At 31.6% G+C, this 16218-nt stretch overlaps 1 protein-coding gene across 1 annotated transcript in view; it reads right to left on the bottom strand.

The window, feature by feature from the left end:
* Positions 1-15681, bottom strand: part of Smp_127460 (putative myosin heavy chain) — a gene marked incomplete at both ends in the record, with an annotated part of 28320 nt that extends 12639 nt beyond the window's left edge. The window contains 10 exons of the mRNA XM_018799268.1: positions 1757-1897; positions 6003-6165; positions 8992-9081; positions 11050-11223; positions 12838-13028; positions 14999-15084; positions 15120-15189; positions 15237-15383; positions 15414-15520; positions 15561-15681. Coding sequence (XP_018651073.1) covers positions 1757-1897; positions 6003-6165; positions 8992-9081; positions 11050-11223; positions 12838-13028; positions 14999-15084; positions 15120-15189; positions 15237-15383; positions 15414-15520; positions 15561-15681 — 1290 coding nt within the window. The remainder of the gene's footprint in view (positions 1-1756; positions 1898-6002; positions 6166-8991; positions 9082-11049; positions 11224-12837; positions 13029-14998; positions 15085-15119; positions 15190-15236; positions 15384-15413; positions 15521-15560) is intronic.
* Between the last annotated feature and the right edge of the window lie 537 nt (positions 15682-16218).

Below are 16218 nucleotides of genomic sequence, written 5' to 3'. Positions count from 1 at the left end.
CTGTAAATTATAAATTCTAACAGACACTTACTCTAAATACATATTGATTCATTGTATTCACCAGCTGATATTCCATAAATAACATGACATCAAGCATAAAAAGGCATTCATCATTCATAAGAGTATTAACTGACTGAAAACTAAGTTGATTTATACATTTCCTATCGTCTTATGATATTCACATGTCCGTATGTATTAATTTATTCATTATACAAGTAATATCACTCTGTTTATCAAACTGCAACAAATGATCAAATATTAAAAATGACAATAGGCTGTACACTATGCATAAACACTCATTTAACATAATCAATATTTTATCTACACTAAAACCAAACATGCTGGTTGTATAAATTTATAGTAAAAATGGTTTAAGAGAAACAGGAAGTATTGCCGTAGATTAGTTAATAGCGTAACCGTTTAAGCCGACAGAGAGATGCTGAGATCAAAACGCACTAGACTATGGAATTTGATGTTTGTCAACACTGTCTTAACAAGGACGCTTATGTTTTGTTGAGTGAAATTTTGACATCTATCTAAAGTGGGTATGTTTTCATTAGTGGTTGGTAAACTTTCATATATAATTACACTATAAAGGAGTAAAGTCCTTAATCTATTCTCAATGTAAATTTAGATTACACTAAATTCCTATTGTCCAGTCCGAACATAAGTAAGAGTCGTATTTTTTTTCTCTAAAGATGCAATTTACACCAAGTCGTGAAATGTAAGGACTTTAATTTTCTGTTCATTGGGATGAGATAAATATAGAATAATTTTCACAATTGATTGATCACTGGGTGATGATCAATGTCATGCGTGTCAAGTCCTTCTTAGAATAATTTTAATTCTTATTAGCATTATTTTCATTTATTCTTACAAGTAAATGAAAATTCCCAACTACTAAGATGATTTAACATGATTTATATTGATTGAACGCTATATTCAGATCCTAAGCTAGTTTCGTAACCCCCAAGCTAGAACTACACAGCGACTTGAACACGAGAGAAAAGGCGCAAAATATGCGGCAAGCACTTTACTCCAAAGGTTCATTCATGTACAGAAAATATAGGGTTTTTATAGTATTTTAAAAGTCCTTGAGTTTTACTGAAAATTCTAGAATAATACCCAACATAGTAGCAGTGTAGTTATCAACCAATCAGAACCTCTACATGCGACTTTTCATTTTCGTGATATTTCTAGCAAAACTTCTAATCAAACGCTGATTGGATAAAGATGCTTCTTAATGTTTCCTGAGCTTGTCATGTCTATTGCGAGCAATTTGCAGGATCATCCCGACAATAAACTTTCATATATTTTGTATCAGTTTTTATGTGAATAAAATCGAATCCTATCCATATAACTGCATTATATTGAATTTCTAAAGGAGTTATATATGGTCGTATATAGTCACCTGGTGATCCATTATGAATGGTACTTAATTTCTTATTCATTTTCTTAGTATCTTGCATTTTGTAATTTTTCTACTAACAATTCACGTCCACCTGATACATAAAATATTTACCTTCTCGTAAAGGAAAAAAACAAGCTGACATTAAGAATAAAAATACGAATAAAAGTTAACAACCAAGAATTAATTAAGTGACTCAGCTTTGATCTTCATATTTTTAAGGGCCAATAGTACTATTTGATTTCTATAAACAATATAAGATGGATGGGTTTAAAATGAGTAACACACTGGTTAGAACTCAAATATTTTGATCACTGAATCAATTGTGAAAATAAATAATTTACTTACCTTCACTGAATCTTTTTCATTTTTCCTAGTTTTCCAAATTTCATGTGTCAATAGTAAACAATCTCGAAGATGTATTGGTCTGGATACTGTAACATCAGCTTCGGTCGTTTTTAAAAATGATGGGACAAAATTCAGCTCTTCCTAGTAATAAGTAAAGAAATGTCAAAAAGATACACACATATGAACGATTACACAGAACACATATGCTAGCACTTACAAATGAAACGATTAGACTTTATTCAAAATATTGAAGAAACAAAAGCGTTCCCTAAATTGTCCCCAGATATTAAGCTTCTACAATGATAGACTTTGATTGATAACAAAAATGGAAGTAAATCCGGGTTGGGTTCTCGAATCAGTTAAACATTTAATACAAAAAAAACTTTCACTAACCTTGAATGTGATGATCATAAATCAGTTAGGTTGTGTTTATAACACCTGTGTGAGTACTAGGAATTCAAACTTTTATCAACACGTATAGCCCTACAGATTTGATTTGAAGATCTTAAGCAAACTAGTTTTTTTGAAGTCGATAGAACATGAAAAATTATGAGAAGTAAACTATCTTTGAGAAATTATGGAGTTATGAAAATATTTTCTTCACTATACATTGATTAGATACAATTGGAATAGATAATTACTTGTGAAGTAAACTGAGACAGGAGTAAGAGACCAACTCATCAGTGAAACCGTAAATTGACTGGTTTTGAAACGTAGGTATCAGGTCATTCTACAAATGAAATGAATATTCTATATTTACAGGTCCTCATATTGACTATTTATGGAGTTTTAAGTGAGCGAAACTAAAGTATCCCACAGTAGTAAAAAAACTCTTCGTTGCTTCCTAATATTCATTGTGTTCCCGTATAATGTCCATTCATAATGTGAACATTACTTTTAAATCTACGAAGATTTCACTCATATTCATTCTATATCTTAATTGTTTCTATAATATATTATTAGATTATACTTATCGTTTTCTTTAATTTAACAGTTAGGATAAACTATTACTAGTCAATAAAATCACTATTAAATTAATTTCAAGTTGATCAATGCAATCATTGTGACATAAATGAAATCGTCTAGCAAAAAATTGTTAAATGATTATATACATACTAAAGTCAACAGTCAGTCAGTCAGCTACAACGTAGGACCAGGCACATTTATGCATCGGTCCAAGTTGCCATACCTCGTTAGCACAACAAGATGAACACCGGATTCATAGTAGTTAATTTAGTAGTGGTAGTATATAAGAGAAGGGTTGTATATAAGGATATAGTATAGGAAGAAGGAAAGTTATGAAGCAATTTTAATCTCAAGTTTTAAGGGAAGACAAAGAGTGTATTCACCTAGAGTCTCCAACCATTGGTTACGATAGTCACGCGGACCCCAACCAAGTAGTGTGAATCTGCCAACATGGCTCTGACTAAAAGTTAGTACTGATGCCACGTTTCGGTTTGGCCGCCTCTCACTCTCTTCCAACCATCCCCAATACTAGTCAGCATTGTGCGTCGTGGTAATCGGAGTTCAGGCATACGTAACACGTGTTAGCTTCCGTCATACTTCACACAGAAAAACGAACAATTGCCTATGGATAAATAATATTGTAATGCAGTAAAATTGGCCTATATATGCTACTCAATACTATCTCTGAACAATTGTTTCCGACCTCACTGGTACCATGTTAAAATAATCTGAACAAAATGTAATCACAAGAGGAAAATTAAAAAGGATATTTAACGTGAAATGAAAAGTTTGGCCCCAATCATTTATTTTAGAAAAAAGAGAGATCAACCATTTTTATTCATATTTAGAGCTAAGCTAATGACGAGCTATCAGATCTTTTTATTTTGTTGAAGAAAAAAACGTTAAATGGAAGTCCACTAATCCAATTCGCTAATAAATTGATTAAATAAGTTTGTGAATCCCAATTGAATTCAAGATAGTTTAAACATCCATAAATCAATTAAGGCATTTAAGTTTTTGGATTCTGATTTGCCCTACTATGTATATTGATTACACATTTATAGTATAAAACGATGGAAGTCAAATCTTAGAAAACTTTCCTAATTTTGAATAGCGATTCATAAAAAAGATTAACCGAAAATAAGGAATTTAGGACTGGATACTGAGAAGGCTATTTAGACGAGAGTGTACTTTTTGAAAAATCTCTAAATTTCGAATTTCACAAACAACAAAAAAAAATAACCAAACGAAAATGTTACAAAAGAAGATGTGACCATCACTGCGAAAATTCAATTAATCTTTATTTGAAAATGACTTTTCAATGAAACGAAAAGAAAAGCTCGAATTTTATTTGTTATGATCAGTGAGACGAATTTCCACTGATTATAACAGTTTGTAATTTATCTTATATTTACATATACGTATATAAATTTATGCAAATTACCCAGACAAGTACAGAAAGATGGGTTTATATGAATTTTTTTGAACATTACGATTACTACCCTGAAGAAGTCCAGACAAGTTAGCTGGGCGAAAGGTTGGAATTACTTAAATTTCAATCGCTGAGATTATTTCAAATATAACTTTCACATATATTGATTTCTTGAATAGTTTGAGGAAAAGTGAGTTTAAATCCTTTATAAGTCCGATTACTTATCAACTAGTTGACTAATGAAAGTTTCTGAATATTTGTTCTACTTTGATAGTGATATGTCAATCAACACTTTGACTTTTTTTTAATTGCCAGATAACTGGAAGGTACTGTCGCATACTTATGTTAAAGCTAATTGAGCTTTCAAACTTAAAGAATATTAAATAATTATTTACCAATCAAGAGTCATAAAGACGACCGAAATGAATAACTAACAAATTACAATTATACTTTTATAGAAATAAGTAAACTTGAAATATTTCTGATTTTTAACTATGAAAATTGTGATTGATCCCCAATAGAAATCTATAGGTTTCTCAAAGCTGCTAGTGATAACCTGAATAAATATAACTATGTTTTTGTTGTGGAATGTACTTACAAACCTGTAAGAATAAATACGTGTACGTAAACTAAATATAACCTGACCTCATCTAGAAGATTTTTTTGTACTCTGGTAACAGAGTTAGATAAAAGTATTTAAGATGAATTTTAAGACAACAAACAGGACATAGCCAGAATATATATCTGTTAAAGTTTCATGTTTAGAATCCGCACATTGTTCAAGAAGGCTGATAGGATAAAATATCGTAAAGCAGAGAAAGTAATAACGATTGCAGTGAAAAGTTGAACATATGAAACACTAGTTGTATTCATATTAGACATTATATTATCTTGAATCATTTCCTTTATCTTCATTGTTAATTATTCTTTTAAAACCTACGTTCAAGGAATATTTGTTATGAATTAGAATGTTAGTATGCATATGCGTTTAGTGAACAGGTTTGTTTACAAAATTCAAATAGTTTCATTCATGAGCCTAGAGAGATTTTACGAAGCAATCTCAAATTGAAATAAGTCTTTCCTTTACTACAAACATAGCTTCTGCACTAAATAAAGTTGTTATCCATAACTTTAACCTGATATACTTAACAAAATACATATTTAAAACTATTGATTACTTAATTCATTTTTGCACTGGTTGCTTGAATCTTCCCATTGATATTTAGGACTGCAATTGATCATTCTCTTATTGGCATATGTGCATTCTGTGCATATTGCCTCGATATTGCCTTAAGTCACAAGCATTATAAGCAGGGATGATGGTGGCTAGCAGTGGAATTCAAGACGGGCGTTTCGTTCCACTTGAGACTCGTCAGATGGATGTACTGCGGTGAACATCAACTCTGGGATGCAGGTACATCCAAAATAGGACGAAACGCGTGTCCTGTATCCCACTGCTAACCTTCATCATCTCTGCATGTATTGCTTACTAAGTTTTAATAATCCAATATGGTATAAACCGTCTATAATTTATTTTGTTTTGTATAATAGCGTAGAACACCAAGGGAAACAAATAGAATCTCTTTTAAATCTGATCAAATCACTTCTATTTTTCGATTTTCATCTTCATCTGTATGTGAACTGAAATAGAAGTTAACTGACGATTAAATCACTTTTGTTTTGATTATCTTAAAAATAAGTCTATCACTTTATTTAAAATGAAATTTATGGCGTCATTTAGATTTTGACAGAATCATCTTAGATACAATAATGTGCAACTGAATTTAAAACTATAATTTGACAGCAAAGTTAAGAGAGAAAGAATAAGAGTAAATCATTTTTTATTACCTTTATGTATTCATTTAAATTGAATTCGATGTTTTCAGCACTTTGTGCTGTCAGCTGATTGACAAGAAAATGCATTTTTTCTTGAGATGACATTGATGCAGTTTCTTCCAACCATCGAGTTAAACCTCCAGGTAATTTGCGTCCAACCTCACTCCATTCCGGTCTCGAATGTACAAAGAATGTATAAAGCATAAGATTGTTTTATAAATAGGCGACGGATTTTTTTAAAACATTATAATGGACATTCTAATTAACGAAAAGCTTAATTGGGTAACACTATTATGGACTTGTAGATTCATTCTAGAACTAATAGCACTTGCAAAGACTACATCAAAAATGATTCCTCAATAATGTGGAACCAAGCTTATTCTCAGGGTTGCAAATTATTTCTGTCAGGATCCTAGTGTGTTCAAGAATCGATTGCCAAATGAAAATCTGTGCTATATTTCATTTGTTTGTCATATGAACATTTCTCAATCATTATTTATTTTCTTCTCATTGAAATAAGTGATTTGACATTTTTCTAGCGTTGGTGTATAAACAAGATAGTTTGATTATACTATCAGAAGCTCTTAGCATCGATTCAAGTACATTGAATACGGTAATCCTCTGTCTTATTCCTAGTCTCTGCTAATCTAAAAGACAGATCCTCTGAAGTTTTATCGTGAGACGCCAAAAACAATTGGCCCAATAAACCAGGAAATGAATGAAGATATATTAAAGATATCTTTCACAGTAGTGAAAAAAACAACGATCAATTAAGAAAAAAGCATAATAGGTCGTGATAAATTTAAAAGATGCCTCCTTGTGAAGAGTTTAGGTGCTCAAAAGAGAAATTAAGCGTTGTGAAAAGAAAAGAGCAAGGTAGCAAGAAAGTAAGAGGCGTTTAGGAGAATGATGGTGTTTAAGTATCCTTAACGATGAGGAATGGTTTACTGAAGATTACTGTCGTTTTTCAAGGATAGTTTCTATCTGATAAGTTTTAATTTTTTTATTTTGAGTAAGATGATCTTTGTAGTCGTAAATAAACAAATTTTGAAAAGCTTTTAGTGAAACATGAAATTAGTTTTATACTTTCTGTTTGTTCTTCGATATGATAAAAAAGTATGGGTCAAAAATCAAGCATTTTCTTAAATAATAGAGGGTTAGTGGAGAGTTTGTTATCATGGTATGGTTATCAGACATAAAGCACTAAAGCAATTAATATGATCCAATCTTTAAGTTGTTCACTTAGCAAATCTACGAATTACCAGTGATTAGAAATCAGAATACAGAACTTCGAAACAAACAAGAAAATATACTAGGAAATTAAATCTGTTATTCATACTATAAGATACTCAACCAAGATGGAATGATTATTAGAATAAAATTATTGCGTAATCCATACTGAAAATGAATGTTATCGAATAACCATTGAGACTTTCGTTGTTCCAGTGGTATCAGTTTTTACATGATTATTCATTTTCTAAGCGTCTTATGGTACTCTTAACAGGTAATTTTCCAAAGGAGTTTACATTTCACAGTTTACTGGTTGATCATGAAGAGCGAAGTTATCGGGTGTGTTGATTCTCTGCTTACTTTTGAAGCCTCGACAGCCATGATGTTGGATTTTACTAATTTCCCTCATCTGTGACATCGGCAAGATATCCATCTGACAAGTAAGGGATGAGGATTCTGGGCAGCAGTTTACTCTCAATTATACTACAGCTCTAAAACATCAACTGTGGGAGTAGAAGGCAAACATACTAGTCAAGATTTTGATCATAAATGAATCCAAAACATTACATGGACATTTTTGGACCACCAAGTTAGCAATGTTGAGGTCGAGTTTAGGTTACCAGACAAACATACCGAATTGACTAACGTGGCTATTAATTTTCATTAACTGTAATATCTGGAATATGTGTCATGTAAGGTCAACTATCACTTACCTTAATGTGCAGTGTTAGCTGTAGTGGAGGTAGTTCTAAAGAAAGTTAATTAGCGAAAAAAGCAAGACATTGGATCATTTATAAAATTACTGGTTGTTGAAGTGATTCGGTTTGGTAGATGAAGGCTCCTGGTTAGGGTCTGTACAAAAACTGCGATCAACAGTTTGAGGGTGTTGGACAACATAACTCAGATGCATTCACTATTTATTTTCCTCTAAATCCTGAATTCTATTTATTGCGTTTACTAGAATCATAAAAGCAATGTCTAATTTTCCACACTGTCAGTGCTACCTACTCTACTAACAAATGTATCTTTTCTAATATCATCTCATTGCGTTGATGTGGTATGGTAACTTGGTATGAAGGACATTTGTGTCCGGCTCAAGGATGTTTAGGAATGATTAAATAACTTACAGTCATTTAAATGTAATTTACATTTATAAATTTTAATGATTGTTTAAATAACAGTGTCGAAACTGATAAATATTCAATCCACTGTTTTATTGACAAGAGGTTATTCACAAAGTATATAAAAATCGTTAACTGAATGTTACAAAAATGAAACAACTAGGTGACAGTTTTTATCATGGACTGATATTGATTAGAGAATCATTGAAGACCAGAAAATTCTGTGTATGCGTATATTTTTGTTTAGAACTTCTTGGTGGCTCTCGTCTTGACAAGACAGAGCCGAAGTACTTCTAATCTTATTGCATTTAGATCATTTATTCGAAATCCAGTGCTTCACATGCTCAACTTAATTTATAATCTCAAATTAAGATATTAGTGAAATCATGATTGTGCTGAAATTGGTTTGCCTGTAGGGTTTTCTTTAAGCGCTATATAGTTTCCGCCATTTATTGACTTCCTGGAGCTACGGATAGCTATTTCACCTTCATGTTTTAAATTCAACGGAACTAAACAATACTTAGTGAATATAGTTAAAAACATATATCAATCAGTAGTTATGTATTACAACGGTTATTTATTTGTTTCTTCATATACTGTCAACTAAATTATTAAGTAAGCTAATAATGACTAAAAATTTAATTATTTACCTAGGTGTTGATACTCTTTGTAACTGTTGAACTGTTGTTTCGGATTGATCACGTTGCTTCATAACTTCATTTAATTGATTTTTTAGAAATCTGTGAAAGAACAAAATTCGCCTAGTGATTAAGTAATCCAGATATCAAAAATGGAGGTAATGTATTCATGAATGAATTATTAAATGATAACAAGTTATTCAGTATGATCGTTCATTACATATTTAATGTTATACATGAAAAATCATCAAATGGTAGGTTATCAAAGATATGTTATTCTGTCCTCTTGTGATACTCATTTAGATGAGATTTTAGAAATCTTTAGGTGACATGAATGATAAATGTTAAATGAAATCTAATGCATAACAATGATTGTTATTCGAATATCATAATTCATTACTTATAAGTAAGTGATTATTTACGTACATATTATCATATTTTTAATTATTCTCCGGGTGTTGTGTTAGAAGAGGATGAGCTTTAAAAACAAATATATGTATCATATTCATTTCCTTTTTAAAAAAGAATATTTCTGTGATATATTGTATCACAAACGTCTTTTTAATGTCGTTAAGAACATTTTTATCATTGGAGTAGTCCAATTTATTAGTCTGTCAATTCGCCGTCTGAATTAATAAAACGGACGAACTATCCGAAATTATTGCTCTCTTATTATTATTGAATAAAGCCATTAGTAATAATAATAATACACATGATGTTATGTTGTTTTAATCGGTTATAAATAAGTGAGATTTTTGTACAAGTATTGTATGACACAATTAAAACATAGCAGTCAATATGATCGTGAATTTTTTAATTGAAGCTTGTAGCAGTAATTATACTAGTCGTTGAGTTATTTTGCCATCTAGCTTAATTTAAGATAAACTGTCAATTAGTTTGTAGATAACATTCTACTGGGATTAGTAAACACAACTTCCATAAATTTGATATCTAAGAAGTTTAATCTTGCCAACATTCACCGTTAAAAGTAGTTTGAGGAGTGAAATATTTATCTTACTACTGAAAACTGAAAATGTAGGTTGTTATGAATTCTATATTTCTAGACAACTGGAAACGTTTTAAACAGCATTCAAAGCAATTACTATAATTCATATACTGATACCAAATGTTAAATAACCGCTGAAACCGTAAGAACAATTATGTTTCTTATTAGACTTAGACGTAGAATGCAATTCATAGGCATATTTTTAATGGGCTTATTGATAATAATGAATCTCCTAAGCAATGGTGTTCGATTAATGCTGAAGAGTGAATTATTGGTTGAATTAATTTTACCAAGTTACTGTTCACAACCACTTTTAAAAAGAACAAGTCAGAATTCAAAGACACTATGTGACTAATGCATTTTACGATGAATTTAAGGATCTTGGTTATAACCGAGTTGATAGATAAATCCTGCTCTAAAAGTTATAAACACATTTTTTGATAGGCATTAGTGGAAAGGAGGCTAATTTTAAAGCCTTTTTAGAAAGAAAACCAACCAAAACTTACAATAGGTGAGTAACAGAATCTTTGACGCTGTGTTTTGAAAGACAATTTAAAGAACTTATCGGATGTGATTTTTCGTAGCTTTTCAGAAGAATTTTGGAACAGTTGAGACAAGTACAATCAATAAAGATGAGCGATGACCATGTAATACGACAAGCTGAGCGAATTCGGTAATGTTAGCTTTAAAGACATCACAATAGTCCAAACAGAACTATGATTCCTAAACTTGATTCAACCAGTTTAATAAAATTATCTTGGTTTTAAACAGTATTACGTAATTGAATAAAATAGGAAACTCAAGTTCTTTTCTTTGTCCATATTCTTTAGCCCACTAAATTGAATTTTCTGACGTGTGTTAAGAAGCATGCAACACACTTCATTCATGGATATCCGTCCATAGACACTGGCCTTCAAACTTTTCTTAAATAAATTTATCCTGATAACAGGACTGGTGAGAGTTAAGAAAAGATTTCAGCTATACAAGATTACAAAGTACTTACTCCCATATTTGAATAATTATGAATAAAAACATACTCGAATTAACGTTAGTAACATACATACTCCAAGGATTCATTCAGTTCCTCATTTTCTTTAATCTTCATGTCGTAATCGTTTTTTACTTTATTATTTGCTTCCCATAAAGCATCATACCGACTTTTTGGCATAACATTCACGTATTCAGCTTTTAATTGAACCACTTCAAATTCAGAAGCTGACTGAGCTTTTCTTGCTTGTCTAAAATAAGAAAATAAAAATATCGAATTATGAACTAAACATTTTTGTGAAAGGCAATACATTATTCATGAGTACCAACAATTTGACTTGTTTTTATTGGAGGATATAAATATTTACTTTGTCACTTAGCCCCCAATTTGTGTTTTAATATTGGACGTCTTTTGCTTGTTATATCACCTCAAAAAAAGGTTTTAACCCAACATAAATCCTGCTTCTTGTTGAACTATAGAATGTAGAAAAGTGCGTCACAGTATGCCTGTTTTGCTTCACGTAATAATTAATTTTTTAGTCCTAAACTAAATATCAGTAAGGTAGAAACATAAACCGAACATCCTGAATTTTTCACTCAGAAATAGTAGAAAATTCGTTATATTTCCACGGTCGCTTATTGGTAGAATTAACTGGTCTAAATACTACAAACCAAAGAGTTTTGAAAGTTGAGTATTGTCATAATAAAGCGTGAGTCTAAACAAGGACGGTGAAAACAAGCTTTTTCGACAACAACTTTGTTTGATTTTACGTTGGATAACTATTGGTTATTACTTTTTATGTGATAGAACAAATTCAAATAAAGTTTGTATAAATCGAGTATAGTTTTCGAAACATCTCCAGAGAATAGCGCTTTTAAAATATTTATATTGTGAGTGTAGGTATGGTGTATTTTACACCTGTGACACGAACCTAGTAGTAGTGAATAAGAATTCAAGTGGGGGAAACCAATTTGTTGCTGAATGCAAGCTTACACAATGGTTTATTAAACTATGAAAATCACACATTAAATACATCATTTGCACATGCTTTTTGTGTTGCCCTTTACAAACTTCGTTATTCCTTTAATTCCGTTGTTATTTTGATTACTTTCCGATTTACCTTCCTGTTCTCTTCGACTCAGTCTCTTGATGCCAGGCATCCCACTTCCGATTGCCGCTACATCCCATTTATATCTGTCAGTATAAGTATGATAAGGTATGATAACTGTATGTTCGTTTCATGAACTCTTAACTGATGAAATAATTGTCAACATAATCAGTTCACGCAGAAACCAAGCTTGTTAAAGCATTCTTTATTTTCACAAATTGCACTTAAGTACTAGATAACTATGAGTTTTAGTACAAACATTAGTTAAATAAATTTCTTTGTGGCAGTCACAACATAGTTTGATTTTTTTCTGAAAACAAGAATGATCAACATTTGAAATATCTGTTAAATCAATTTCATATAAACAAGTAGCTCCACATCACATGTCGACGAGATTTTTGTATTCATTTCGGTGAGTCGAAAAATTGTAAGGCTCAAAAGAACCTTAACATTAGATAAATTGATCATCCCTAGTTCTTTCCTAATATCAAGGGAAAAAAGTCTCACAAACATATTCTTCGTGTATACGGATAGTTTTGTGCTTATATTATTTAATAAAAGGTTTTTGCGAGCGTTCACTCTTAAATTCGGCAGACTAACTGTAAAATATGAAGAAATCATTATCTGCTGGTTCTTGGCTATCATTTAGCTTGTCGTTCAACTGTCAATGCAAACATAGAATTAGTGACCCAAGTTTACTGCAGAGAACTCAGAGCGTTAAAAAACCTTTTATCGGTTTCAAAATACAAAACTTACTCTAATGCGATTTTCAACAAGACTGGGTCATCTTGTCGGTTAGTTTTACTTTGCAATTGCTTAGATACCCCTTCACTTTCATCAAACTGCATTCTCATTGCATTAATTTCTGATATTAGCAGCCGTTTTGCATCAGCTTCATATCTAAATTTATCATGTTCTTCTTTAATTGATTGAGTTAATTGTTCTACCTAAGCGAAGAACCGTCGGAAAGTAAATATTAGTGATTGAATGAGAACAAATTACAAATTTAAATCTGGGGTTTCTAAATTTAGCTAAGGTCTGACTATGAATTTATTTAGCCAACCGCTAGAATTAGTGGAGTGGACCTTATTCGAGACAAAGTGAGTCTGAGTTTGTTTCACACCCTGATCTCTACCAAATTCAAAGTGGTTAAGTGGGTTCCGAACATGTAAGTTAATCGTTAGAAGCCTGATGCTAAAACCTGTTAAATACAGTGGATTACTATTAGGGTGAAATGTTTTATATTGATATGGAAGCTTCTCGGCAAGTTGAGCTACATGATAGAACCATTTTACGATAAAGTTCGGACCACTTAGCAAGATAGTATAGACAAACCTACTGTGACCTATCATATTGCACGAGTACAATCAGATCACCGGATAATTGTTTGCATAAGTAATTATCTGCCAAGAGAACTTTAAAAGGCTTATTTACTAAGAGCCAAGCACAAGTTTCCGTTGTCCCAAATTGCCGTACATCGATAGCACAACAAAATAAATTTTGAAAGATAAACAGAAAAAAGAAAAAATGTGGTGTAAATGAAAACCTGAAAGACTCAATATTAGGATATTATTTCGAAAAGACTTGGTGAAATGGTATGAACAGAGGAATACTGGGATTGACTGAGTTGTAAGAGAAAATTAACTCAAGAGCTTTCTGCATGGAGATTTACTACCATAAATATGCAAAGACTTCAGTGGCAAACCCTAGCGTAAAAAGCCAACAGAAGCCTAATTTTGACTGTCACTTAGTTGATCCGGTACAAAATCTTGCATACACAAGTATTAATATAAATTTCCTAACATTTTCACAGAATGATAAAGAAGTCAAGACAAATCCTATAGTAGTGGAAGTAAGAACATAGTCAGTAATAGTAGAAAAGATTCGGAATAGACAGTATGATTTAGGAAGAAAGAATAAATCTATGAAATAGAAAACGGCACTTTTATTGCCGTGCAGAGAGTAAAATTCTGGAAAACACTCAGCAAATACAATGAGTAATGGTTTGTATGTCAAGTAAGAAGGCTTTTCTGACAAAACTATCACTACGGGAAAGAAAGACGATTCAATACTATTCTGCTACATTTACGAACTGAAAATAAATCAGCACATTTTTACATTGTTCAAAGGACATTTTGATAATATTTAGGAATTCGCATAGCTAAATTCAAATCTTGCAAGCATCTAGAAACTGACCAACACAACGACACAAATTCTTACATTTGTCACCATACATGTATTGACAGAAAAATTTTAATAACCAAAAATTATAGATTACTGTTACTAAGTCTACTTAAAAAAGTTACAGAAAAGAACGTAAATCACATTAACAGATCGTCAAGAATTGATAAGTTATTTAAACAGTTCTGAATGATATACCTTAAGATCATTCGCAGAAGCTCGGGTGCATCAGCTCATTATCTTCCCTTAGATCACATGTACCCAACTTACCATGTAACTTTTTTCATCGCTCAATAATTGATATTTTCTTCTAGTATTATATCTTTTGTGACTAAATTTTACTATTGCCGAGAATTTTGTAACTGCTTTTACTACTCTGGGATTGGTCCTTGGATTTCTGTTGTTGCGGTATGGTAACTTACACCTTTGCACATATATGCCAGGCTGTACGTTTTGTTTGACTAACTGACTAAGCAAATAGAGTTATTGCTCACATTTTCACAAAGTCGGCTAACTAAAAACAACAAGCAACCATAACTTCAGAGGAGGAAAATTTGATGAGTAATAATAATAAGTCCGTCAACCGCGAAATAAGGTATATTATAATTTCCACTATTCTTTCTTTGTGGAAAAACCTAGATATAAATTTGCTGACTAATTAGCTGAAACTGTTATTCAATACACAAATAAAACTAAATAGCGTTACACGATTGCAAGTAATTATTCACTGACTCACCTGAGTTTCCAGACCAACCTTATCCTCCTTTAATTGTGAAACCAATTCTCTCAGTCTTATAATTTCTCGTTTCAAACTATTGAGTTCTTGTGTGTTGCTGGACTAAAATATAAATGATTACCTGGTCTTTCCCTTTTTTGCAATTTTAATATACGTTCATCGCATTCTTGAGAAATGGTCCAGAGGTATTCCTATGCGCGGTGACAAATGATAGAAACAAATATGTTATAAGTTTTACCTTGACTGGTCTAAGCTTCTGTGCCTCAGCCTTGTAAAAGCCCAAATATTCTTCATATTCCTTATAGATGTCTGAAAGAAAAGTTCTATATGTCTTAAACTCATGGATAAATGACTGAAATGCTTCTTTGTAAATCTGTCGGTAAAACTAGTGATTAGAAATACAGAGAAAACCAACCTGGAACCTGAGGTCTCTGTCATTTGACCGTATATTTTTTAATCCATTACATATCTTCTTTTCGAGTATATCAAGAAATTTCGGTTTGGGGACGATATTAGGGATTTCTTTGCACATTGCAATAAAATGATAAGTAAAAACACAAACTTGTTTCAACTTCTGTCAACGAAACTAATCTATTATTGACAACACATGCATTTGACTTAGCAAACGATCTCCCAAGGGCATGTGCTGGCCACTTTTCCAAGAAATCCCCTACATCTCCCATTATTATTTCAAAACCGTGAGTTTAGTTGTTATGACAACATATTGAAAGTCAAACATATAAACGAAGAATATAATGTCGTAAATCAATTCATATCAGAAGAGGTTTTACGGATTAAGACATTTGTGTATCGAAGATGTATACACGATCAAAACGACTTATTATAATCTTAAATGTAAAAAACAGTCAAGTCAGCTTGTTATTCTTGTAAGGTACGCAGGTTTCTATTTAGCTTATATCTGATGGGATAACTGACTTAAGACTACATAGTTTATTGCATACTATGCCTGTTGATGTATGTCTTTTCTTTTTTTGAGTGGATTTAAGAATTTGACATCAATAGTTTGGTAGTAGGTTTCAGATAGGACTTAGTGAGATACAAAACGTGTTATCCACTGATATGCCATTATTTTGTAGCGGTAAATGGATCTCAAGTATCAAAAGTTCTGTAAGTTTTTAACATTTGCATCGACCTAAATTTTGACCAGAAATACCTTCATGTGGAGTTTTTTCTCTAAATATTCTCACCAGATTACGTAT

Source organism: Schistosoma mansoni, chromosome 3 (genome assembly GCF_000237925.1).
Source record: "Schistosoma mansoni strain Puerto Rico chromosome 3, complete genome".
Classification (NCBI taxonomy): Eukaryota; Metazoa; Platyhelminthes; class Trematoda; order Strigeidida; family Schistosomatidae; genus Schistosoma; species Schistosoma mansoni.
This window is presented reverse-complemented; position numbering and strand designations above follow the sequence as displayed.